The sequence below is a fragment of the Lygodium microphyllum genome, chromosome 27 (assembly GCF_053477565.2).
Source record: "Lygodium microphyllum isolate KBCC chromosome 27, Lygodium_microphyllum_v1.1.10, whole genome shotgun sequence".
NCBI classification, from domain to species: Eukaryota; Viridiplantae; Streptophyta; class Polypodiopsida; order Schizaeales; family Lygodiaceae; genus Lygodium; species Lygodium microphyllum.
Genome location: NC_141161.1, coordinates 24,958,387 through 24,983,735, shown reverse-complemented (window position 1 = coordinate 24,983,735; position 25,349 = coordinate 24,958,387). Strand labels below are relative to the sequence as shown.

The window sequence follows — 25,349 nt, the reverse complement described above, 5'->3', positions numbered from 1 at the left end:
CCAATTGTAGCCCCAATTGCCTATACATAGGCAACTTGCCCTCTCACTCTCAAATCATCCATCATTGATCCCTCGTAATCAGCCCGCCCTCATCATTCTCTCATCCCCCTACTACCATCTGGCACCCACATTGACACACAGAGCTACATGTTGGGGCTGACTATTGCAGCCTTGTATCTTCAGCCATTGCAGTAACATTGTTCCTTCTCTCATCTTTATTCTCTCTCAGCGTGTTCACTTTCCTTTCTGTTGCACACTCACATGGTATTAGATCCACGTGTGGGAGCTGGACATGATCGAAGAAGAGCACTTTGTTCAAGGTACCAGCCATTTTGCTCACCAGTTTAGGGGCTGCAGATTTGTGTTTTTCAACCAGGTCAGCCTGATTTCTCCTCTAAAGCAGCTGGAAACTTTGCATTAACAGCAGAGTGGCATTCTTCGCTGGTAGGCAACTTTATTTCTGCTGGAGAGGCCCTAGTTTCTGCGCACTCAGCTCTCTATACATTTCCGTTTTGCTGTACAAAACCTCCTGCTTGTTGGGGCAGCATTACTCAGGCTGGGCGATCTGATTTTCAGGTGAACAAACTGTCAAAAGATGACGTGCCATCGAGACACTAGGGTTGGTGGGGAGGAACACAGAGTGAACTCAACAAACATGGAGAAGCAAAGAGAAGAGAGAAGAAACTCTGATGAATGGAATGACGAAGTTCCGAATCATGGAGTGAATGTGATACAAGGGAACAAGGGTGCCGTAGCACAAGGAAGATGATGAAGACAGCCACGAACCACAAACCGCAATGTCTTCCTGAAGGGGTGTGAGGGTAGTGGAGAGGCTGGAGAGAAGAGGTGATGGACTGAATGAATCAGCCGTAAGGAATGAATGAGAGAGTGGCCTATAAATAGACACAGTTAGTCTAGGATAGCGCCCCTTTTTGGGGCTGCAAACCCTAAACGCAAAACGCAAAAACGCAAAAACGCAAACTGTAGGTGAAGGATTAAGGGTTTCTCAACACCCCCTCTCAGGCCCAAAAAGGGGAACAAGAGAAGAGTGAGGTGGAGATGCAATGCTACATGCTGAAGAATGCTCATGCAGCAGATGCCACTTGGACAGTGTTCCACGCGGGGAAATTGTTCACTTGCCCAAACGCCCTGGTACAAAGATGATGAAAACATGCAATGCATAGGAGGAATGTAGGACTTTGTATGGTGTCGAGAAACATAAGGATATGCCCGTACTCGATCTCGGGAGGTGGCTCCATTCTGACCAAGTGACCAAGGCAAAAAGATGTAGAGAATCCCTAAGATCCAAGATTTCCACCGGAAAGGGAACCTGCAGTAAAGACCAGTAGACAGAGTGAACTGGAGAACCCGAAACACAACCTCGGGAGAGAAGCCACTAGCTCCGTGCATCCATGCTGGAAGGAATACAAAGGCCTCGTCACCAAGTCGCGGCTAAACTTCCGAGGTCCCGATCTAAGTGGTACCTGAAGATCCTGGGTATTAGTAGAAGAGATGATTGGTCGAAGACAGCCACCCCAAAAAAGTAAAGGATGGGTAAAGAACTTCATGTGGAGTAGGTTTCCCCTTTGAGATGGGAGGTGGAGGGACCCCCCCTGAAGTCGAAGAAGTAGATGTCCCCGCTGAGGGCAACGAAATAACATCCCCCTCTGAAGTAGATAGGGAATCCAAAAACTCATGGATCACGGACTCCGAAATGTCTGATGACGAAGAAAGTGCCGCCGGTCGTGTCGAAGAAGGTATTTGGGGTGGTGAAGAATGCCTAGAGGTGGCCTCTCGAACCTGAGTAGGCAAGGGTGAAGGGTGGGGCTCAGACTAGGCAATGAGTAGGCAATAGTCGCTGCTTCTCAATGGAGCGGACCGAGAAGCCGAAGAAAAGGAAGGAGTCGAGCAGCCACTGTCTCTTGAAGGAGTGGACTGACAAGGAGACACTATCAAACAATCGTTGTCTCTCGATGGAGTGGACTGCAGAACCGCAGGCCGTGGTAGCCATTGTACCTGAAAATGGTGGGAGAAGACTGCCATTGGCATTGCGACGATCTCCAGGAGGTCGAAGCGCCAATCGAACCTCCGTGTGCTCGAAAGGACTTGGTGCGCATCGGATGCATCTTATTGCCTTGAGCATAGTATTCTAATAGCCGATGCAGAATGATCTCTATGGTCCAGAAAGAAGAGGTGGCACAAGGAGTGCTTGGTGGAAGACGCATATACTTCGAGGGGGTGGGGAGCAAAGATTGAAGTCGGCAAGTATCAGTGATGTGTCCGGTGATACCACAGTAGGAGCACCCAGTGGTCTGGTCATCTGATGGTAAAGAAGCCATGGGTACCACTGTGCCTTGCTAAAGAAGGAAGATGTCAGCCACGAACCACGAACCCCATTGTCCGTCTCAAGGGCTAGGAGAGCAATGGAAGGGCTAGAAGTGAGCTGCCAGTGGGAGGAGGATGCTACCAACAATGAGAGGTTACAACCAGTAGAAAAACGTAGGTGAGGAGAGAGAAATACTAAAAACGCAAGAAAAACCAACAGTAGCAATCAGCGTGCTAAAATCAGCTTCGAACAGTGTGTAATAGGCTGGAAACAGGCGCCAAACTGTTGTAGACAGCAATGGCCAGCTTGGACCGCGATGTCCTCTGCGACGGGATGTGCGAAGCAAGCTAAAATACCTGAAATTTGCAAAAACGAGATTGTTTTCTGAATGGAGAGTGATCAGTAACAGTCGCTCTGCTGTAAACAACTGCAAACTACGGGTGGAAGGCTGGAAACAGGCACCAGACTGTAGATGACAGCAAGGGACAGCTGAGACTACCATGTCCTCTACAAAAGGGGTGTGGGCAGCAAGCTGAAAACACCTAAAATCTGCAAAAACAAGATTTTGATGCAACGGAAGAAGAAGAGAAGTGGATGCCGAACCTGCCACCGATCTTTGCCGTCACTGGAGTGGAGGATCGTTGCCGTTGTTTGAGCAGATCCAGTCCTAATACCATGTCAAAAGATGGCGTACCAATGAGACAGTAGGGTTTGCGGGGAGGAACACGGAGTGAACTTGGCAAACATGGAGAAGAGAAGAGAAGAGAGAAGAAACTCTGATGAATGGAATGATGAAGTTCTAAATCATGGAGTGAATGTGATACAAGGGAACAAGGGTACCGTAGCACAAGGAAGATGAGGAAGACAGCCACGAACCACGAACCACAATGCCCTCCTGAAGGAGTGTTAGGGTAGTGGAGAGCTTGGAGAGAGGAGGCGACGGAGTGAATGAATCAGCCATAAAGAATGAATGAGAGAGTGGCCTATAAACAGGCACAGTCACTCTAGAATGGCGCCCCTTTTTGGGGCTACAAACCCTAAACGCAAAATGCAAAAACGCAAAAAAACGCAAACTGCGGGTGAAGGGTGAAGGGTTTCTCAACACATATAACCCTCTTGAGTCGTCTGAGCCAAAGCCCCCTCTTGTTTCTTCTTTTGTTGTGCAGGATCCGCATGATTTTTAGTATGTTAACTTTAGTAGAGGAGACTCTCAAAGCAGATATCCTTCATCAAGTATCTCTACCATCTATTTCATTTGAGCAAGTAAACCACAGTTCTCAACTCCCCCCCATCCCATCACAATCTTCGCCACATTCTGATTTGCTCACATCTTCATTTCAAAACCTACGATTACACTCCACTTTCCCTCAAAGCATACTAGGAGTTGGATCTTTCATCTCCACTCCTAACACTTTCTCCTCCATCCCACATTCTACCTACCCTCCATTCACTACACTTCGAGGTGCATCATTGGGGGGAATGCCAACCTTTAACATTGTACCTTGCACATACCCCCACTTTCCCACATCGTTACCCTTTAGGATGGCTGTGATGGACATTCCCCTCACTACTCTCGAATACTCACAACCCTCCCACATGACCTTTGTAACACAAGGATATCCATCCTCTGCTTATGGATTGTCGTGACACATCCCTTGGGTCACTCCTATGCAGCCATTTCCATCCTTTGCTCCACATGTCCCTATCCCTCCACCCTAGGCTCCATATGCAGTTACAATACCCATATACATAGTCCGCCCATGCCCACATTTGGAACCACTGTGTATACTTCTCATATGCATAGTGGGCACTCTGGATTACTTCCCCAATATACTCCACTTCCCCACCCTATCCCCATTACACACCTCTATTTCCTAGCACTACCACTCATGTTGCAATGGCCAACAATACCTTCACGGATAAGATGGGTCAAATTTCACCACTTGGTCGAACTTCATGCAACAAGTGCTTGAATCTCAAGATCTTTGGGACCTCGTCATTGGTACTAAGCCTATATTGGACCCTCGATTAGTTCACTCTAATCACATGTGTTAATGGAGAGACCGCAATGCCACGGCCAATGTTGAGTTAATTTAGGGACTGCTTTCTGAGTTCCACTCTGAATTACAGCATTTTCCTCACATCTCAGCGTTAGAGTCATCTCCATGACTGCTATGCATCACAAGATTGCACTCGACATATCAATCTCGATTTTGAGTTTTAGGAGTTTTCCATTAAGAAACGGGATGATCTAAAACTCAAGTTGGCTAAATATCAACAATTACTCGCCAAGTTTGCCACTATTGGCTCCTCGAATTTGAGACGATCATCGGGTCGCATTCTTCTTGAACAAGTTACCCGACAAATACTTTCATTTTATCTAGCACATTATCTCACTATCTAGATTGCCAACCTTCTATGAGTTCGAGTGCCACTTCTTGCGTTATATGAGGCTGCACAATCAAGTCCACAAGACGTTGTCCACACATATCTATTCAGAGGGGAAAGGGTTAGTTGCCTCTTCTTCATGAGGGAAATCCAACAGTGTCAAGAACTCGCAAGATGTGAAGGCAAGCCAAAACAAGAGTGACACCCCTTTCTCCGACGGAACCAAAAAAACACGATTACTTTGACAACAAATTCCTAAGAAAAATAGATTTTACACATGCGGCCGTGTGGACGAGGAATGTCATACCAAGGCCCAAGGTCTTCCACCTAGAAAACCACAACAAACTGTTGCAACTACCTCCACTCTGTCTGGCCAATCCATTAGGGCTACGCCTCCTGCTGCTACACCATCTGCTCCATCTACCCCAATGGCTACTGAACATGCGACACACCAACAACCTCATTAGCCTATATCCTTCACTACTCCTGAAGGCTTATCTGATTGGTCTGCTAGTGGCTCACCTATTGCACTTTACGCATCCATTCTTAAGGCATCCATTGCACCTTCTATGACCACTTCTCCACCTCGATGTACGCAATGGTGACCACATCCTTAGCCTTTTCCCCTTTAGACTTCCGCTAGCATTGCACTCAATTTTGCTTTCCTTTATTGTCAATTTTGTTTTTGGAGCACCTCACTATTCACCTTTGTGCTTGCAGATTTTGATTTTTTTTTGCAAGGTTTTGTATTTCGGTGTAGGAGAAACATGCAAGTTTGCACCAAACCTTCCTGAACTGGAGATGGGAGCTGCACATTGTTCCTTTCATAGTTCCCTCTACTTGGGAGTTTTGCTCTTCTACCAGTATGGAGACTTCCCCTCCCACGGCCGATCATGCAACATCTCTCTTGATGCTATCATGGCAATGACTTCTATTCTTGCCCTTCCAGTAGGGATGCTTCATCATCTTCCTCCACATGATTCTCGGCACCACACGAAGACCGACATCATTAAACCATGGATACCCAAGCAGTGGGTGATCGATCAAGCTACCACCAAGGTGCCTCGAAGAGAACCTGATGTTGATCTCAATTGTTCCAGCTCCTAAAAATAGAGAATAACCATAGCATGTCTCAATGTCCAACATCAATGTCTTACTATAGTATATAAGACCATCCTATTAAAAATGCCTCTGAACATATGTAACCATGGATTCCCCGCCTTTGGCTAGACCGCCAAAGTGTCCCCTCATGTAAGCACAAGACTAGGAGCCAAGCCCGCTCTTTGTCACCAGCCCACCATGAACCTGGATGTCAAGCCCAACTTGAGGGTTTGAACATGCCAAACTTTAGTCAATGCATCAAGAACGTCCCTCTCTCGAACCTATGCATCTATTTACCTCTATAGATAAAGTGCAGCTGCCCCATCTCACCAACTTGAGGGTTTGAACATGCCAAACTTTAGTCAATGCATCAAGAACGTCTCTCTCGAACCTATGCACCTATATACCTCTATAGATAAAATGCAGCTGCCCCATCTCACCACCCTCTCTAGCACTAGAGAGTCGTGAGGGATGACAGCATCACCTGCATTAGAAAGCAGTAGAGAAAGGAGCTACCAAGCCCTTTCCTCGTCTAAAGAAGCGAATACCTTCTGCACCTTGGACTTCTCCTTGGCTAGAGGATCAGAGTCTGAGTCTGAGGAAGAGGATGACTCATCGGAGCAGTCCGCATCCCGCTTCTTCTTTATCTCCTTCTTCTTCTGTGAGGCTGCTAACTCATTGCAATCCTTCTGCAAGTGGCCCTTCTTACCACAGTGATGACATTGGACCTTCAACTTCTTGTCGCCCCTCTCTAAAGCTACAAGAGCCTCACCAAAACCTCCATAGTGAGACGAACGCCTCCCCTATAGATGCAAAGATGCCCCATGCTCAAGCAACATGAAGGACGTATGGGTAAAGCTCATAGGTGTTGAGGATGTCTGCGCTCTCAAAGCATTGGCACTCCATTAAACTCCACGGGGAGCTTGTAGAGTACTATCCCCGCAAGATGTGCCTTTGAAAAAGCAGACTGCATGTGTAGAATTTTATCCTATACCTATGTAACACAGAGCAAAAATGACTAAATGATGTCCTTAGACTCGAACTTCATTTGCTGAAGTTATCCATAAAGGGTCACTGCACACATGGTGGAAGGTGCCTCATACAACATTTGTGCAAGAGGTACTAGCCCATAAAAATTCTTTAGGAATACATTGAAGAAGAGCAAAATAGGCACGTGCATCGTCCATATCCCATGGAAGCACAGCTTCCTCATGGTTGTCCTCATCAAGATCTTCAAGAACTAGAAAAGGACGCTAAGGATGTGGAATCGCTCCACAAACAATGTACCGTCACCGCTTCTACACAAACCATGCTTACATGATAGCAATCCATGTTAGATAGTAAAGTCCATGTAACTTATCATCACGAGAAGTGCATGGAGGAGCCATATGGAGAGGATAAGAAGAAAAGATAGAGTGAAGGTATGGAGAGAGAGAGAGAGAGAGAGAGAGTACACCCAACCAAACAGTGAAGACTATACAAAAAGAGTTCACACATAGTATTCACAAGCAGATCACACAACATCGACTACAGAAAATGGAAAACCGCCAACAAAAACTGTCAGAAGGCAGCAGATGCTGTCACCCAGCTTGCAGGAGCAGTAGATGCAGAAAATGCAGCAGTACATCAAAAACAGGTTAATCAGCAATAAAATAAGGCAGAAAATCAAAACACAGCTTGCTGGAGCAAAACACAGCCTACAGAATGCTGGAAATAGGGCCACGGACAGCAGACAGCAGTCACCACACTGTAGCCAGTGTGCTGCATGAAGGAAAAGGCAATGATCAGCAAGGGAAGACTTGTGATCAGTAGAAAAACTGCAGCAGGAGCAAAGATCCTGAACTCTAATACCATGTCAGAAGTGTATGCAGCAATGGAAGCATAAACAAGTGCTGAAATAAACTATTGAATACAGGAGAGAAGAGAAAGAAAGAGAGAACACTGCAAAGAAGAGAACTCAGAAGAATGCTCTGGAAATGAAGTCCATATTTGCGTACAATAGTGAGTCACTGGCTGTGTGGGCACTGGCACCAGCTCCTTTCTCCAATAGGAAGTCCACCAGGTGAATGATGATATGATTGAGGAGGAGGAACCCCAATAAATAAGCATGAGATGGGCCTAAAATAAATGCTGGTCAGCCAGCATTAATGCTGGCCGACTGGCATCATAAATACCAATCTAGCATAAAATACCCATAAATAAAATACTAAAATAGATGCTAATACTAGGCATGGCCCAAACTCACTGAAGAGCTGACAATATTGCTAACACAATCAAGGCTGAGTAAATGTTGAGGATGAACACTGCTGAGCATGGACAGAAAGGTTGACAGAGATGACTAATGCCAAAGCTCCAAGCGTTCTTGTTTGACGTAGACAGAGGCTCACAACCAAGAGATGGACACAGAGAGACATGGAATGACACGACTGCTAATAAGATCCCTCATAATATATCTCCATAGTAACTCCATTCAATGCTCAAAGTCTTTTTCCATTTTTCAAGGCTAGACTCCATCAGTGACCCCAAACAAGCACAGCTAGCATGCTATGTAATTACCTTCAGCAAAAGATGTATGAGAGAGCACACAACCAAATTCTCCCTATTCTGCTACCGTAAGGGTCTTCTATGACACCAAGGTTCCAGCTCTTGCATGTTCACAAAAGGTGAGCAATCTTGCTGAACCTGGTACAACATCCTGGAATAATAGCAGTACTTTTCTCTCCCTTATTTAAGGAGGCAGTGGATGTGGTAGCCTGGCAGAAGCTCTACTCCACTGGAAAAAACTTCCTCCACAAGCCAAATCCACACGTCAAGTGGCTGGCCTTCTACTTATTTCAAAGGGTTGTCCAACACTATGACTTGTTAGTGACCAAGGGATTCCACAACAAGTACACAGCAGATACATCAAATCTTACTGCCTGCTACCCGGAATAAGTCAACAATAAGGTGCCTTCACAAGAGCCACATGACACTCCATATTCAAAAGGTTCAGCCCTACATGGATCTTTGAAGAGCAAGCCTTAACCTATTTGCATTTTTGCAAAAAACTTCACAATCATGGACAAAAAACTCGCTCGCTTTTTGGCCCATGGGGAGAGGGATAAGAAACTCGAATATATGCAACAAAATCCACTGTTCACTCATGCTCTTAAATCATAAAAACTAGTCAAAAAGCTATCCCAAATCCAATATGATGCCAGCCTTCTTACAGCATGTCTACATATTAAGGTCACCCATGTACTTGTTTTTGAACTCAGACAAGGGACTTGTGAAACTTACTGCTAAAGCTCACTTCATAGCATCCCTTATCACAAACTGCCATGTGTTAAGTATCTCAGATGCCATTGTATTCAACTTGTAGAACTGAAGTTATTCAGAATGAGCTCTTCTCAAGATATAAGACTAGATGCACACATTGTCAAATGTGCAAATGTTCTTTCACCTTATATTTTCCATGAAGATGCAAGCAAGCATGAGTGCAGAAGTATAGAGAAGATACCTGAAATTCTGCACATGCTTTCCCTATCCTCTCTCTGTCCAGTGAATCAACAACATAGATCTGCAACCACAGAGAGAGAGAGAGAGTGAGAGAGAGAGAGGAGAAGAAGATGACGAAAAAGAAGTGATACAAGATATGAGCAACACACACCGAGTCTATAGCCTGAAAACACAAGTCCTAAATGGTCACTTGTAAAAGTTTTGATAGTTACTATAGCTATTATACTTTAATATTCATTTTGCATTAACAAGTTAGCACCAAAAAGGAGAATGCCTTTACCAAGCCATCAGTATTGTTAAAATAGTGCCTCCAAAGTGGCCTTAGCTTTTCTTGCCCACCAACATCCCAGACTGTAAAGACAACATTCTTGTACTGCACCTTTTCAACATTGAAACCTGGAAACACAAGTGCTGAGTTAGTGAACTTATTCTCAAGTTCTCATACAAACTGTTCCATAGAGAAGAGTGCCAGCATAGGATAACCAATCACTGCAGCTTCCACAACTATAAGAGAGATACAAGGACGCGAAAGCTGTCAAAAAAAAATCTTCAAAACACATACTCCAATTATCACTAATTCAAGCATTGCAAGAATACTTGAAGCAGATAAAAGGCCAGTGCTTTCATGGCAATAGCCAGCTCCTGATTTAGTAAGACAAATCAATACACATCCCATTTTGGAGCAATCAAACTATTGATTAAGAGCCAAACATAAAATAAATGCAGAAAGGGGAAAAGATTTCTAAACTTAGTAACAAGGGATGTCCAATGAAGTATGCTTAGCCATGCTACTGTAACACTCATGTCCATCTTAGAATCCAGCAAATAATACCAGAATGCTGAGCTTTGAAGATAGAAAGACACTGGAAACCGAATTCATAAGCCAGACCATATGTATCCTGTGGATGGTAGGGAATAAACTATGCACAAGGCTGTCTGTCAAAACAGCAGCAATCTTGACTGCAAAGCTAAGAATACAAGAGGCTAGAGTATGCAGGTAATACTCATGTCCAACATTAGAATTCCGCAAAAACAATACCAGATGTTGGACAGAGAGAAATACTGGAAACTGAATCCAGAAACATGTGCATTGTGCACTGGTACAGTGATCCAGAAGCATATGCATCCACCAGATGGCGGGGGGGATCAAACTATGCACATGGCCTGTCAAAACAGCCGTGAATGACCTACCTCTTGGGTCAGCTATGAAAACCCTGTGACACAATAACTCAGACAGTACACAATAAATGCAAAACACAAATAGAGAAGAAAGAGGACTTTGAAGTAAATGAGTCAATGTTGTAAATGAATGATAGAATGTACAAAATGCTCAAGGGCAAAGCTGTCCAACAGTCAGTGGCTCTCATGGGAGTAGATTAAGGGAGGTGTTGATGTGTGTCGGATACCAAGTGCAATTGCCAGTAACCGCCAGCCGAAGCAGAGGCTAATGAAGAAAAGTGCTGAAAACACAAAAACGACCTGCTTTATAGGCAAACGCAAATCAGGCCAATGTTGGAAATGGAAGGGTAGCAGGCTGGAAACCAAAAAACAAGCAGTCTCTAGGGCCGGAGCTAGTAAACACAACAATGTAACCGCCTAAAGATGATGGAAATTGATCGATCGAAGTAGTGGGAAGCTAGGCGACCACTATAAACTATGTAGCAACAGTCATTGGGAGCTAGACAACTAGTAAAAGAGGGTTGATGGTTGAAACCTGCAAGACAAGGATAGAGTGAATGGTGGACAGCCTATCTATTTATAAATGCAAAAGGATCCTCCCAAATTAGGGTTTTGGTTATGGGATACAGAAACTATCTAGGATCGCACCACATTTGATGAAATTTTTGGTAATTTACATATTTTGGGACTGTTTTAAAGAGCTAATCAGTTTGTAATGCATTTTTAGCTCAACATCTTCGCCTTTGGACCATTTTATCCTTTGAGTTGTTCCTTCTAATCCAAGACCATCGGAACCAACTCCTCCCACTTAAGGGTATCTATCTGCCTTGAAGCAATCAAGGCAGAGTAGAATGCACTAAATCAGAGCGGTAACTGTGAGAGAGGAGTTATCACCATGTCCGCTGAGGTAATCGCCTTCCCTACATTTTGAACTTGCATCTACAATTGCTAAAGCTTATTAAAATGCTCCCCCATGGAACCAAACTTGGTCAAGTTCAACGTCCACATTTGTACCTCCAAAGACACCCGCTTCATAGCAGTCATCCGATGATCCAATTCTAACCATATATCTTGAGCAATAGTCGAATGCCCTATGTGGGCTATCACAACCAATATACATAAGAGACATAGGAACAATCAGATGCAAGCATTCAGCTTGACCCAATGTGCAGAAGAGGGAGAGAGAAAAGAGACAGAAGATGCAAAAATCCGCAGTCAATGAATGCTGAAATGAAGAAGGCAAATATACAAACGGGCTATCGAAGTATCTCCTCGAGCCGATCTCTCTCTCCATCAACTAAAGACACAAGTGATGAAGGCAAGTGGAAGAAAAGATGCAATAAAATAATAATGCAGGCAGCCAGCAAAACTAGCCAACCTGATCATAAATGTTGTCAACTCCTCCCATAATGACTCAAATACTCAGCAATTAGACCTCTTGCTACCACATGGCATAATCATCTTCCTGCTGTCTAATGTCCAACCTGCCCGAAGAAATGGTGACTCCATCCGATGACTGCTGAAAGTGCCCAAGACCAACAGGAAAAATGCATAACTCCACCCAAGAGAACTGTCTACACCCAACTATAGCCTGGATGAATAATCTCTAATAACCTTTGCCAACTCAACTTTCTCATTTCAAGATTTCAAGACTTATACTGGGCCCTAGCTATTGTGCCAAGTGGATCCAAGAGTTTCATGATAGGGATTCTTTTGTATTAGAGTCTGTACATACCTATGGGTGCTCAAGGTCATCGAATCTCAGTTCATGCACCTAGCGCACTGCCAATCTCAAAGATGGTCAATTTAGTCAATCACAACTTCCTAACATGCCTTTGGTATGCCACTTGTGCCTGTAGTCCCCCTCCCTCAGCCCTTTGTGTTAATACTCCCTAGAGCAAGTGTTCAACAAAAGTTTGGGGTTTCATCTCCCACTGGACTTGATATCTTCTACCCCTAAGGGGGCTTGCTTCCTCCATTACAAGTGCTCCTTCGGGTCTCCCAGGACATTCAAGTTATGTTTTCTCTCATCCTTTGGGGCTCCATGACCATATGGTTCTAATTATTCACCCACTTCTAGACCTACACACACTAGTATCTCCACTCCTTTGAGTTTCCCTAGAGCTTCTTTTTCCAATACCTCTCCTTCAGGACACCCAAGAGCTTCAGGATCTAACCTTCCTTCTTCTTTGGGGCTCACAAGCCACTCTACATATTCATTGAGCACACGTACTCCTATTGCTAGTGCTAAAAATGCTTTCACTAACAAGGCAAGGTTTAATGGATCAAATTACATCACTTGATCCTACCTCATGAAACATATTCATTGAGCATGCATACTCCTGTTGCTATTGCTAAAAATGCTTTCAGTAACAAGACAAGGTTTAATGGATCAAATTACACCACCTAGTTCAACCTCATGCAACATATGCTCGCTCAAGTCACATGCCTTCTTGAACTTTCAAGACTGGTCAATCTTCGAAACCAATCTGGGAGGAAGTTAAAAACAATCAGAGCTAATAAAGGTGGGGAGTTTACCTCAAATGAAATGGCTCACTTCTATATGGAGCATGGGATCAATTAGGAATTTACAAACACAAAATACCAGCTAAGAATGAGTCTTGGAGCAAAAGCAGCCAAGATGGCAAGGATGGTGCTCCAACATCAAGAGATGCCCTAGGTTTTATGGTTAGAAGTTGTAGCCATAGCTGTCCATATCCCTAACAAATCACCCACATTAATTGTTCAAGGAATGACCCCATTAGAGGCATGCTTTGGTGAAAAACCTATTGTGTCTTATTTCAAGGTCTTTGGGTATGACATAGATGCCCTAATCCCATGGAAAGAGCATGATAAGCTGGATCTGAAGTCCACGAGATAGGTGTTCATGGGCTATAATTCTCAAAGTCACTGGGATATTGCATTTATGATCCAAAGACCCAAGATGTCCACCCTGGCAGAGACATGCGAGCTTCCGATCGTAAAGTGGGGTGAGTAGCACCCCATGCTTGGAGATCCAGGCAATAGGTGGTCACCACCACCAATTCAAGTGCACATAAGAGCTTAAGGCTCCCGAGGAGGTTGCACTGCTACCGGACTCCCAACCAATAGTTGCTCTAGAGACAAAGTTCGAGATCGAAGAGCTAGGGAAGTTTCAGCCTCCTCCCCAATAAATTCATTAAATCCTCCATGACACAACCATTGACAGTATCCTCGAGAAGTGGGAGTAGCAAGAACAGCCACAACGTTCTCATCATAATCAAGCATATATAGAAGAGTTCTTTCACATCAATTATAGGCTGATGGCATGTTCCATAGAGGACAAGGAACCCACATCCATTGGAGAGGCATTACAAAATGCTCATTGGAGTAGGGCCATGGAACAGAAATCAAAGGTTATTGAAGGGAATGGCACATGGAGGTGGATGCCTAGGCCCGTCAAAAGCAAGGTGATTAGAGTGAAGTGGGACTTTAAGACCACAACGATGATACTTTGGACAAGAAAAGGCTTGCTTGGTGGCCAAAAGCTTTGCTCCTACTGCACATACACAATTCAAACAGTGCTTACCATTGCAAGCCATAGGAGATAGCCAATCTACCAATTGGATGTAAAGTTTGGGCTCTTGAACAGGGACTTAAAGAAGGAAATCTATGTGAAGCAATCTCCTGCATGTGGGCGGGCTGATCATCATGCAGGTCAAGTGGACAACATGGGTAGGCAAGCAACACCGCAGACAGTACCAGGCAATGGGCATGTGCAATCAGGAAATAGGCAACCGATAGACCAGAGCTGCCATGTCACCAGCAAGAAGTCGGCCAAACCTGCCATGCCATCAGCAGGCAGTCAGCCAGCATTTATGGCCAACCTACCCTCATTTAGTAACCCATGCGGCCCATTTATAGGTGTTCCCAGCACATGGTCTGATCATTCATTGTATCCCAAGAGAGTGAGGTTTCAGGCCGAGCGTATACCAACGCTACAGTCCTTTGAACACATTTATCCAAATAATTCGGCCTTCAACAGTCTCTTTTCTGAGTTTTTTGTTTTCTCTACAAACCCTAAGGTGTTCTCCTCACACTACTTTCCTGTCTCTCAAGGGTGTCTCCATGTAACGTAGCTCGAGCAAGAACAATCCTAGGTACCTAAAGTCCTCGTACTCAAGCAATGCTTATCTTCCTTTGATCTCACAATAGATTTTGCAATGGCATATGTAATGCTCATCTAAGTCTACCTCTATCCCACATAACTAGCAAATCCAATCCTCTAGCATGATAATCTCATATCACCCTGTCCCTATCCATGGCTAACATGATGAAGTATGAATCTGTGACCGATGGTGCATGGAAGGCTATGTTGGGCATGTGTATCCATGTATGATGGGCGTGTGACAAATCCGTCCTAGGAGAGGCGCAAAAATTGTGCCTAGTAGTGTCATCTTTGTCCCTAGCTATTGCACAAGGCTCATCCAAGTCTTCTCAACATCCAATATCACTATATCCATCCTCATCACTTGGTTCAGCTCTAGTGGGCTTAGTTCAAGTGTGGGATAGTCAAGGCTATAGTCAAAAGGTGGGAATACATCTATCCTCATCCCATGGAGCCAAACTACACATCTCGGCATACAAACAATGTGTATCTCCCTCTAGTACTTACTACTTCGATGAATGAGTGCTAAGCAACAGTATCTCACTTATGGAAGCTCCCACTGTCTCTGAAGAAATGTCACTACCTTAAAGAGGGCCTATGTGACTATAGGTGCAACGCCTAGCTTTGCTCTAATGATCTCTTGGCATACGGACAATTTACTCCGGATCGCATGTGCTATTACATCATAAATGCTCTCCATGGGCTGCCATCCATCATAGAAGTCAAATCTCCAATCAATCTTGCCCTATAAGCAAACCTTTCCTCATCCAATAGGAGCAAGATGTCTCCTTCACAGAGAGAGGTAATGCATCAAAGGGACTGAGTTTGATGCTGTCAAAGTGCAGCGGTGCGGAAACGTGGGACCAAGACTGAGAGAGTAGGGTGAACACGGAGAGAAGAGAGAGAGAGAGAGAGAGAGAGACAGAAGAACATGAAGATCTGTTGCATAAAGTATGCTGAATACAAAGGAATGCAGATATGTACACGGGAGCAGTCCGTATGTCTGCATATCTCGACCTCGACAATGTCTCCCTGCTGAAATCTCCTCTTCAGATGGTTCTTCACTCGGTCAATCCATCTTCACTACTTTGATACCATGTCAGAGTGCAGTGGTGCGGAAGCATGGGAGAGAGTAGGGTGAACACGGAGAGAGAGCGAGAGAGAGAGAGAGAAGAACATGAAGATCTGCTGTATAAAGTATGCTGAATACAAAGGAATGCAAATATGTACACGGGCGCAATCCGTATGCATGTGTATCTCGACCTCGACAATGTCTCCCCGCTGGACACCTCGAAGTCTGCTGCAATCTACCCAATCTCTGCCCTGAAATCTGCAACTGCAAGAATGAGTGTGCTGGTGGCAGGCTATTTATAGCCTGAAGAAAAAGTAAAAAAACTGTTAGGTCAGCTGCATTAAATGCAGCCGACTGTGCTGAAATCTGGCCGACTGGACTGCACAGTCAGACTAGACTGCCACGTGGCAGTCTGACTGCATCCTGCATGGCTATTGCTGATGTGGCACTGCTGACGTGGCAAACCTGCTCCACACACTGAAACTCTCTCAAATGACTGCCCGGCTGGAAAACTGCATATGTACACAGCCTAACTGGGAAAAATGCTGTCCACAGGATGACAATCTCTAACAAATGCATGGCTCCTAGAATTGTACGTGCACATTGTCTCTCAAGTGCCCCTACTGCTACTACCTTCCACATGGTAAACTATGGTCCCTTGAAGGTCACATCCAAGTATACATAAGATCTATCAATCTCAATAAGCTCTATACCAAAAGTAAAATGGTACTCTAAACAAGTCACCCAAGTCAAAGTGGTGTTATACACATAACTTTGGTTTTCCCAAGGTTCACTAAGAGGCCTCTATCTATGGAAAAGGTCTACGTTGCATTCAAATGCTAATATAGAACCTTGAGGGAATCAAAGATAAGCACAATATCATATGCATACCTTAGAATAAGTATATCATCACCTTCATGAGGGAGCAACTACGCTTTTTGATCTATCAATAGTCTCCTCTCTCATCACTATAAAAACTAGATAGAGTCAAATGGGCAACATCCCAACTTCACCACAATGGTGCTGATAACTATCTGACAACCCTCCTCGCGTGCAAACTCTACCTATCAGTAATTTGTACAAGGCATAGATCCCCCAGTATAACTCCTCTAGCACTCAATGTTCTATAGCCTCCACAATGTCAAGGACTATATAGAAGTCTACAAAGCAATAGTATACCCTCCTCCCCTATGCACATCCTTCCTCTACAAAGCCCTAATTGTAATTGCATGGGTGTCTCTGCCAACTGCTCAACTCATGCTCAAGGTACAGCCATAGATCTTGGCTAGATAGTAGCCATTCATTATGGTTCTATAGGGATAGGGAACATGGGATCTCCACTCCTAAAGAGTGGTAGCATGGAGTCACCTTTCCAACTGTCTAGAATCCCCTCACATAGGCACCTATTAAACATGTATATTAAGAGTGGGATTTGTATATCACGAGCATGCAAGAAGTGTTCAGCTACTAAACCATCATGATCCCAGGCTCTCCCTATCTGCAATCTATCAATGGCGTCCATGTCATGTAACCATTCTACATGTGAAGAGTTCTACTTGCCAGACTACATGTCATTGGGTGAGGTACTCATGGCTGTCTCATACATCGTAAAGAGCTCTAGCATGTCATGCCACGTCTTAGGTATAGTGATTGGGACAAGTGGTCCACTCTCCTAGAACATCCCCCCAATTCTCTTGTCTTATCCTAAGAACAGCTGATAAATTTCTGCCTCAAGCTAAAAAGTTACCCTTCTTTTCATATTTCACGACTGAAACATTTCAATCAAGCAGCATGAAATGCCCAAAGGAGGTATATATCTATCTTCCTTTTCAATTAGCCCATACGAAATTGTGCATTTAAAAGTGGGTAGTACCTTGTAGTTTGCTCTTCATTCAGAGCTTAAGGAAAATTTGTACTTGAAAAGTTCAGACAAAGGACCCACGCACACAACAAATCAGAACATTGTAAATCAAGTGTTCATCATAGTGTGCCACAGGAAGTGTTAGAGAAATGTGGAGCAACAAAAGCAAAGCAATTAAGCTGTTGTATGCACAAAGAACTGAACAAAAGAATAAGAATACATGAACTCAAAAATAATAAACTTGGGAAATGGAATCCATAAATAAAAGCACAAAGAGTGTGTACAGCCACATGGACTGTGGGTAACCAACAAAGTGCTCTCCAACTCCCCCTCTCCAGCAGAATGCACTGTGCATGTATGAATGATAATGGCATGGAGGAGAGGTGGCCTATAAATAGACAGAAATGGGGAAAAATAATAATCAGGTCAGCCATCCATCAATAAGGCCATAAATGCAGGTCAGCCAAAAAGCTGAAATATACCACCTATATTAAATACAAATGCCTAATGCTGAGCCAATAAACTGCCTGCACAACCCATGAAATGTACTATGCTAAGAGGATGCTACAGGATGTGGCTCCATCTAGAGATGGGTCTCATATTGAGCAGGCTTATGCCCACTTGCCCCATATGAAATTGTGCCAATTTCATACTTAATAGGTCAAAAAAATGTCCCACACACACAGCAAATACAAACATTGTAAATTAGGTGTTCATACAATAGACACTGCTATATGAGGTCATACATCTCTCCAATCACAAAGGCCAACATGCGATTGTTGCATTCAAACTATGTAGTCAGGGTTGTCAGAAGTGGAGCAGCGGTGAAAGCATAAACATATGTTGAAATAAACTGCTGAAACACAAGACAAAAAGAAAAGAAAAAACACGATACAGATGAGAACTCAGATGTATGCACGGGAAATGGAATCCATATATCTGAACACGAGACAGTCGCATACAACAGTGAGTCACTGGCTGTGTGGGCACTGGCACTGGCTCCTCTCTCTACAGAGTCTGCAGATGGTGAAGATGAAGTGACTGACTGAGGAGGAGCCACTGAGTATAAATAGGCTGAAAATGCTGGCCGACTAGTGCATAAAATGCTCCACTGGCATAAAATGCCACACCAGAAAAATACCTAAAATACCTAATAAAAATGCCCAGCCCAGATCAAGCTCAGACTCACACATGAGCTGACAAATACTCTGCTAACACCCTCTCTCAGATCATGAGTGATCTGATACAATACAATAGTACAATGAATAGGGATCAGAAACTATACAACATAGAACCACCAAGTAGAACCATGAATACCCAAGCAGTGGGTGATCAAGCCACCACCAAGGTGCCTCGGAGAGAACCTGATGTCGATGTCGATCGTACCAAACACCTGAAAATAGAGAAGAGCATAGCATGTCTCTGTGTCCATTACCAATATCTCGCAGTAGCATACAAGACCATCCTGTCAAAAATGCCTCTGAACATAGGTGACCATGGATTCCCCGCCTTTGGCCAGACCGCCAAAGTGTCCCCTCATGTGAGCTCTAGACGAAAGCCTCCCGCTCTCTGTCAGATAACCAGCTCAGCATGAACCTGGATGTCAATCCCAGCTCCAGGATTTGATTCCACCAGACTGAAGTCGATGCATCACGGATGTCCCTCTTTGGAACCTGTGCACCTGTATAAAAGTATAGATGAGGTGCGGCTGCCCCATCTGAACACCTGCTCACACTCCCTCTCTAGCACAAAAGAGTCGTGAGGGATGACCTCATCACCACCACTAGAAAGCAGCTGAGGAAGGGGCCACCAAGCCCTTCCCGCGATCCAAAGAAGAGGATCCCTTCCGCGCCTTGGACTTCACCTTGGTCGGAGGATAGGAGTCGGAGTCTGATGAAGGAGAGGACTCATCGGTAGAGTCAACATCCTGCTTCGTCTTCTGCTCCTTCTTCCTGGAAGCCGCTAACTTCTTGTAGTCCTTCCGCAAATGTCCCTTCTTGCCACAGTGGTAACACTGGGCCTTCGACTTCTTCTTCCTGTCACCCCTCTCTGAAGCTACATAAGCCTCACCTCCATAATGTGCTGGAAGCCGCCCCTGTAATCTCAAGGATGTCTCATGCAACTTATCATCAAGGGAAGTGCACGGAGGAGCCATATGGAGAGGAGAAGAAGAGAAGTAGAGAAGAGATGGAATTTAGAGAGGAAACACAGCCAAAACACAAGCACAGACTACAGAAAAAGAGAGTTCACATGCAATATAACCCAAAAGCTGATCAATAGAAGACAAAATCTGCTGCAGAAAGTCAAAAAATCAGTCAAAAACTGCCAAAAACAGAGAAAACGGCCTGAAGTAACAGTCACCCAGCCACGAGAGATGCTGAATCAGCAAAACGCAGGCTGTAAACTGGAGAAAAACAGGTAGAAAACTGTCGCCAGCAGCTGCAGATGAAAAACGTAGGCAGCAAAGGGTGCGTAGGCAGCAGAGGGTGCGGAGGCAGCAGGCGATGGCAAAACTGCAAAAAAACGCAGGCTGAAAACAGCCCCAAAACAGGTCGCCTGGCTGCGACAGCAGTCGTCTGATCAGCAGGGGTACAAAACAGTCCTGAAATCAGCAAGAAAACACAGCAGAAACACAAATCCTGAAAACTGATACCATGTCAGAAGTGGAGCAGCGGTGAAAGCATAAACATGTGCTGAAATAAACTGCTGAAACACAAGACAAAAAGAAAAGAAAGAACACGATACAGATGAGAACTCAGATATATGCACGGGAAATGGAATCCATATATCTGAACACGAGACAGTCGCATACAACAGTGAGTCACTGGCTGTGTGGGCACTGGCACTGGCTCCTCTCTCTACAGAGTCTGCAGATGGTGAAGATGAAGTGACTGACTGAGGAGGAGCCACTGAGTATAAATAGGCTGAAAATGCTGGCCGACTAGTGCATAAAATGCTCCACTGGCATAAAATGCCACACCAGAAAAATACCTAAAATACCTAATAAAAATGCCCAGCCCAGATCAAGCTCAGACTCACACATGAGCTGACAAATACTCTGCTAACAAGGGTTACTTTGCCCTTGCAGAGCACTCAAATATGTTTGCAATACTTGCTCCACCATCCAGTGTTTAGAGGTTTCTTAGAAATACGACAAGCTTGGATCCAAAAGAGAAGGTGGGGAACAGGGAGTACCTTTGCATAGGAGACCTAAATTGCAATCAAAAGAATGCTGAAACCTAGCAAGTTCTCTTTTGATACATGTAAATATGATTGTGTAGAATACATGTAGAATAGCTCTATAAATACAGAAAATGCTGAAGTAAATAGCTTTTACAAGACCACATACCGATAGTAGGAACTGTAGAAAGTATTTCTCCAATATGCAATTTGTAAAGTATAGTTGTCTTGCCTGCTGCATCCAACCCAAGCATCACCACCTGTAGCCTATAGAAGATTAGTATGACATTTTATATACAAATTACTATAAGAAACTCTTTGAATATGGATTTGATCACATCACAAGTAATCTTAATGTTTTAGCCTCAAAATAAGATGTCTTGCTTTTGAAATGAAAAAAGGAAGGGAAAAGAAGAAAAACAATCTTCATATCTATGTAAAGAGCCAGCAACATGAGAAAATAAAGGCTCTATCCTCAAAATAAATGTTTTAAACACACAAGAGAATTTTAAAACAATAACAAGAACAATAAGCACAAAAGAGTAATTAATGCTTTAAATGTTTAACAAATAAGATTTTTGAAAATAGTCCCATTACAATATTTTCAAAAATGGCCTTGCAAATTACTAAGTGTCACAACTCAATAAAAACAAACCTTGTATCCAGTTAAAAATTGCATATTTAATCAGCTCAATTGATTTTTGAGCTACACTGTTGTCGCCTATAGTGGGCGACCTGTCCTTGGCTGCGTTTTGCTTGTTCTATTGTCATTTGGCCTGATTGGAGCTCCCCAGTGCTGCCTTTTGCTGATTTTAGCCATCGCCAGCTGCCACATCATCAGTTTGTGATGTGTTTGCAATCTGATGTCCATCTTCACTAATCCGGCATCCTACTAATATGTTTGCTATTGCCAAACACATTCAGAGGCTGCCTTGCTGTGTTTCAAGATCCACTAGAGTATGACAAACTCTCCAATTCATACTCTTTGTCCCGATCCTCAAGACATAAGAGTTTAACGATCAGTATTCTTCACTGCATAGTGTGTTTGCTGCATTGAGCATTGTATTCTATTTAATATTCATTCATTATTATTCATAGTGTTCATGGTCTCTCTGTTACCCTAACCCTAATTGTGTTCTTTATCAATCTGTGCATTTGTCGTACGATTATTTTTGTGTTTTTTGTGATAGAGCATTTCTTTACATGGCGTCACAGCCATCCCATACCATCGAATTTGCTCTTGAGTGGGAGGCAATGTGGAAGGAAATGATGATTTGGCATTTCTAGTGCTTCATTTGATGTGACTCCACGCTTGGAGTGCTTTGCTACCTTTGATGCAAGTAGCTATGGCAAGGTTTACCTTGGTAATAATCATGCTTGCAGTATTGATGGGATTGGCACCATACATTTGTCTTTCAACAATGGTCAGAAGCTTGTGCTCAAAGATGTTAGATATGTACCTGGCATCAAGAAAAGTTTGCTATTTGTGGGCAGCTAGATTTGCATGGTTACACCACAATGTTTGGTGGTGGTTTATGGAAACTTAAAAAGGGCTCTATGCTTGTTGTAAAGGGCTGCAAAAAGGGCACGCTCTATTGCTTGCACTGCAAAGCCTTACTTGGAAAATTTCTTGCTATTGCTGAAATTGGCTCTCATTTAGAGCTTTGGCATAAGAGATTGGGTCACATGAGCCAAAAAGAACTTAAAGTTCTTTCCTCTTTGAAAAGGCTTGATGCTAAGGGCTCAAAGCTTGACTTTTGTAATTATTGTCAATTTGATAAGCAAGTGAGAAATTCTTATTATTCCAATGTCTCTCGCAAACAAAATGTTTTGGAGTTGGTGCATTCTGATGTGTGTAGTATGCCTATAAAATATATGGGAGGTGCTGCATATTTTGTTTCATTCATTGATGACTGTTCCAAAAAGATTTGGGTGTATTTGTTGAAAAAGAAAAGTAATGTATTCGCTACATTTAAGTCATTTCATGCATTTATGACCATTCAAACAGAGAAAAAGCTGAGATGTCTCAAAACAAAATTCAAATAATGGGAGTGAAATCACATCTACTGAATTTAAGTCCTTTTGTGATTTCCATGGTATCAAAAGGGAGCTTATAGCTCCATATAGCCCTTCTTCGAGTGGTGTGGCAGAAAGATATAACATGACATTGTGTATGAGAGTGTGGTGCATGCTGTCCACTGCTAATCTCCCTCATGAATTTTGGGAAGAGGCATTAAAAACCACGGTACACATTTGCAACCGTTCTCCTAACAAGTCCTCAAAGAATGGCATCCTTGAGGAGGTTTGATCTAGCAAACCAACCTCGCATGACCATCTACATGTCTTCGGTTGCGATGCATTCGTACATGTCAAGAATGAACTGAGAAGTAAGCTTGATGCTAAGTCCACCAAGTTTACCTTTATGGGCTATGGTCATAAAGGTGAAATGGGCTATAGGGTATGGTTACCTCAGTCCAAGAAAATTGTACGCAGCCGAGATGTAGTGTTTAATGAGGCAAAGTTGCTGAAAAATGCTTTGGCCTCTGATGAAGACTCTAAGAGAGTCGAATTTCAGCATGTACAGCCACCCACTATGTCAGAAAAGGAGCCTCATGATGCTTTACTGCAGGTTGAAATTGATGATCAGCCCGTTATCTTTGAGCCAGAAGAAATTGGACAGCAAAGAGATGCTCATGAAGGTGCTGGACAGCAAGATGTAGGTGCTGGTCCACAAGATGAAGGTGTTGAACAGCATGAACAGCATGCTGAACATGGTTTGCAGCAGCCAGAAAATGCTGAAATTTATTTACCTCTTGATGTAGAGCCAGTGCCAGAGAATGTGGATCATTGGGTACACAAGTCATAAAGGTGAAATGGGCTATAGGGTATGGTTACCTCAGTCCAAGAAAATTGTACGCAGCCCAGATGTGGTGTTTAATGAGGCAAAGTTGCTGAAAAATGCTTTGGCCTTTGATGAAAACTCTAAGAGTCAAATTTCAGCATGTACAGCCACCCACTATGTCAGAAAAGGAGCCTCATGATGCTTTACTGCGGGCTGAAATTTGATGATCAGCCCGCTATCTTTGAGCCAGAAGAAGTTGGACAGCAAAGAGATGCTCATGATGGTGCTGGACAGCAAGATGTAGGTGCTGGTCCACAAGATGAAGGTGTTGAACAGCATGAACAGCATGCTGAACATGGTTTGCAGCAGCCAGAAAATGCTGAAATTTATTTACCTCTTGAAGTAGAGCCAGTGCCAGAGAATGTGGATCATTGGGTACACAAGTCATGAAGGTGAAATGGGCTATAGGGTATGGTTACCTCAGTCCAAGAAAATTGTACGCAGCCGAGATATAGTGTTTAATGAGGCAAAGTTGAAAAATGCTTTGGCCTCTGATGAAGACTCTAAGAGAGTCAAATTTCACCATGTACAGCCACCCACTATGTCAGAAAAGGAGCCTCATGATGCTTTACTGCAGGCTGAAATTGATGATCAGCCTGTTATCTTTGAGCCAGAAGAAGTTGGGCAGCAAAGAGATGCTCATGAAGGTGCTGGACAGCAAGATGTAGGTGCTGGTCCACAAGATGAGGTGTTGAACAGCATGAACAGCATGCTGAACATGGTTTGCAACAGCCAGAAAATGCTGAAATTTATTTACCTCTTGATGTAGAGCCAATGCCAAAGAACACATGTGGATCATTGGGTACACAAGTCTACTCGCTTTAGAAGGCAGCCACTAAGATTTGACCCCTTTGTGCATTATGTTATGCCGTCAAATGAGAGTGAGCCTCTTACTTACAAAGAGGCAAAGTCATGTAAATTCAGCAATAAGTGGAAGCTTGCAATGCAGGAAGAAATAAAATCTTTGTATGCAAATGATACTTGGGATCTTGTGCCTCTACCCAAAGGAAGGAAAGCTCTTCCAAATAAGTGGGTGTATAAGGAAAACCCAAGTACAAGGCAAGATTAGTTGCCAAAGGTTATGCACAGAAGGAAGATATTGACTTCCAAGAGGTCTTCTCTCCAGTTGTGAAGACCACTCTACGTGTGCTATTTGCTCTCACTGCAGTGCTTGACTTGGAGCTGTACCAGATGGATGTGAAGATAGCTTTTCTGCATGGTGATATAGATGAAGAGATCTACATGAAACAGCCTGAGGGCTTTGTAGTTCCTGACAAAGAGCAATCGGTATGCAAACTGAAATGCAGCCTGTATGGATTGAAGCAAGCACCACGACAATGGTACGAGAAGTTTGTTGATACTTTTGTGCTCTCTCATGGGTTTAATCGCAGCCATGCAAACCACTATTTGTACACAAAGAAGGATATTGATGGCAGCCCTATTATACTTGTTCTCTATGTAGATGATTTGTTGCTAGCTGGGAAGACAAAAACTAGTCTTGATGATCTCAAGGATCAGCTGAAATCAGCTTTCTCTATGAAGGATTTGGGAAATGCAAAGCCTATTTTGGGCATGAGGATCAGCAAAGATAGAAAGCAGAAATTGTTGTTCTTATAACAAGAAAAGTATATTGAAAAGGTACTTGACAGGTTTAACATGGCTGAACCTAAGTCTTTTGGAGTCCCTTTGCCTCCA

At 43.6% G+C, this 25,349-nt stretch overlaps 1 protein-coding gene across 1 annotated transcript in view; it reads right to left on the bottom strand.

Moving 5' to 3' along the window:
* Window positions 1-25,349, bottom strand: part of LOC148012143 (ADP-ribosylation factor-like) — a 62,795-nt gene that overhangs the window by 3,514 nt on the left and 33,932 nt on the right. The window contains exons 2-4 of the mRNA XM_087669633.1: window positions 20,922-21,012; window positions 9,594-9,709; window positions 9,315-9,374 (exon numbers count right to left, since the gene is read on the bottom strand). Coding sequence (XP_087525759.1) covers window positions 9,315-9,374; window positions 9,594-9,709; window positions 20,922-21,012 — 267 coding nt within the window. The remainder of the gene's footprint in view (window positions 1-9,314; window positions 9,375-9,593; window positions 9,710-20,921; window positions 21,013-25,349) is intronic.